This window comes from Salvelinus sp. IW2-2015, unplaced genomic scaffold (assembly GCF_002910315.2).
Source record: "Salvelinus sp. IW2-2015 unplaced genomic scaffold, ASM291031v2 Un_scaffold7525, whole genome shotgun sequence".
NCBI lineage: Eukaryota > Metazoa > Chordata > Actinopteri > Salmoniformes > Salmonidae > Salvelinus > Salvelinus sp. IW2-2015.
The window spans coordinates 1-2511 of NW_019948785.1; the positions used below are offsets into that span (position 1 = coordinate 1).

The 2511-nt window shown below is 45.5% G+C and overlaps 1 protein-coding gene across 1 annotated transcript in view; it reads right to left on the minus strand.

The window, feature by feature from the left end:
• Positions 1–1913: 1913 nt before the first annotated feature.
• Positions 1914–2511, minus strand: part of LOC112079288 (uncharacterized) — a gene marked incomplete at its 3' end in the record, with an annotated part of 7272 nt that continues 6674 nt past the window's right edge. Inside the window, exon 3 of the mRNA XM_024145278.2 lies at positions 1914–2073. Within this exon, the coding sequence (XP_024001046.2) occupies positions 1914–2073 (160 nt within the window). The remainder of the gene's footprint in view (positions 2074–2511) is intronic.

Below are 2511 nucleotides of genomic sequence, written 5' to 3' on the forward strand. Positions count from 1 at the left end.
TCGCAATGGCCGACAGTCCTCCCATTATGACATCATTGTCCTGAACCCGTTCTGTTCCAACGAGGGGATTCGATTCATCTGGCGCCCAGTGAGGCTTGTTTTACAACCTGGTGATGTTTTGGAACCGGGCTGCCTCCCAGGTCTGAGCCAGCACATGGAGGAATGAGGAGGATTCTCTGGGAAGATCACAATTGCATACTCCTCACGTCGCCTCTGCTCATCTCCTTCTCAAAACACACATTGGATGAGAGACAGAGGTCCTCTGGCTTTCTCATCCAATGCGGTCTGAGAAGGAGAGGGGACACAAAGAGTATGCAATTGGGATCTTCCCTGCGTTTTACATAAACCCCCACGGTTCTCAAACATTGTACCTAGAGATCTACCGTCCTGTAGGTTCTCAATCCAACCCTAATCAAGCCCAGCTGTTGGAGTGAAAATCTACAAGATGGTTGCTCTCTAGGTACATGTTTGTAAATCCCTGGTCTAACTAATGTTGAGTGACACTGTGAATTGCTTAGTAACTGTGTAATTGTTGTTTTGTTATCTTCCTGGAATCCAATGTAGCTGCTGTAGTGGTCAGGGTAGTTAAATGTAGTGGTCAGCCAAGTTAAATTATATTCTTCTTATCATAAAACAGTAACAGGAAACAGAAGTTTGGGCACCAGTGACCTAAAATCACTTGGAGCAAGGTTACCGATGTCACGCCCTGACCTTAGAGAGCCTTTTTATGTCTCTATTTGGTTTGGTCAGGGTGTAATTTGGGGTGGGCATTCTATGTTTTTGTTTTCTATGATTTTGTATTTCTATGTTTTGGCCAGGTATGGTTCTCAATCTGGGACAGCTGTCTATTGTTGTCTCTGATTGGGAACCATACTTAGGTAGCACTTTTCCCTCCTTTCTGTGTGGGTAGTTAACTTTGTTTGTGGCACATTGCCCTTAAGCTTCACGGTTGTTTTGTATTGTTTATTGTTTTTGTTGGCGTCATTTCTAATAAAAAGGACTCTCACAACGCTRCGCTTTGGTCCGCTTCTTACGACGGCCGTGACAACCGATGTCCCTAATCCATGAAACAAACATTCGAATTCCCATTTTAAAGTTCCCTGATTTTAAAATCAGTATTTCTGGTTATAATTATAATTTTTAATTGATTCTTATCCACATGTGGTATAGACATTGTTACCTTCCCACAAGACAAACTGAAAATGTCTCTCACAAACAAGGGGACTAACAAAGAAACTCACTGTGACAACCAAAACCAAACAGGTGGGATTGTAGAAGGGGTTCTGAAAGACATCCTTTAAAGTTGACATGTAACTAGGAAATGTGCCCTAAACGATTCCCACCATGGATGCCCACTAAGGAAAGCCAAACGAAAAGACAAGCCCCCACCAACTTAAGATAGGGAGTAAACAGAAAGCAGAGCTATACGAAACAGGTAAGACACCGGGTTAAAGGCTTGGTTTCACAACTTAAACAGGGAGAGCCAACAAAAGTCATTACTCTCTCAGCATCTCTCATGCCAACTGATGCACAGGTCAGCAGGTCTTAAGTATCACCTGGACCAGCACAGGCCAGCAGGTGTTACGTATCACCTGGACCAGCACAGGTCAGCAGGTCTTATGTATCACCTGGACCAGCACGAGTCAGCAGGTCTTACGTATCACCTGGACCAGCACAGGTCAGCAGGTCTTACGTATCACCTGGACCAGCACAGGCCAGCAGGTCTTAAGTATCACCTGGGAGCACGGGTGAAACGTCTTCTGACTAGCGAGATGATACCAATCAGTGCACAATTAGTTTAGTGAAAAGCAGCTCTGGAGTAGTTTCAGAATAATGAGCTGCTCTACAACAGTGAACACACTGACCACAGAACTGTAACAGAAGCAGATTGTGGTCTAATCCACTGTTCTTACCTGAATCTGAATCTCCCTCTTCTTCTCCTCTCACAGTTCCACTCAGACCCGGTGTTTTCCTGCAGTCCACCAGCCGCACAGACACCCTCTTCAGACCCCACAGTAAGGCAACCGTGGGAGAGACACGACCTGGGGACCCTGGGAGAGGGAAAGACATGTCCTGGAAACCACAAAAATAACAACTCAATTTAGGGTGGGAAACACTCTCCTACCTTGATTCCTCTAGGACCTCCTGCTATAAAGTGCATTAGAGAGAGAAGTCCATCAGAATCACCTGTATTTGCCAAAAACATTCACATATCAGTATTCGGATGAACCTCAAATATTCTCCTCCAATGCATTATAGAGGTCAGGAACCAAGGAAGGACTGTTGAGAACCAGAAACACTGTGCTGGGATGTACTCACACCACTCCCCTCTGCTCTGGGGTGTGGCTCTCTGAGATGACTCCGCCTTCAGCCTGTTGCTAGGAAACCAATCCTTGTCTTTCACGTCCCATTCTTTGTCGCAGTGAATAGAATCGTCATCACCACCAAACTGTCTGGGACTCGCGGGTGTCACATTAGATACTTCCGGTACCTTTCTGATGTCCTCCTTCA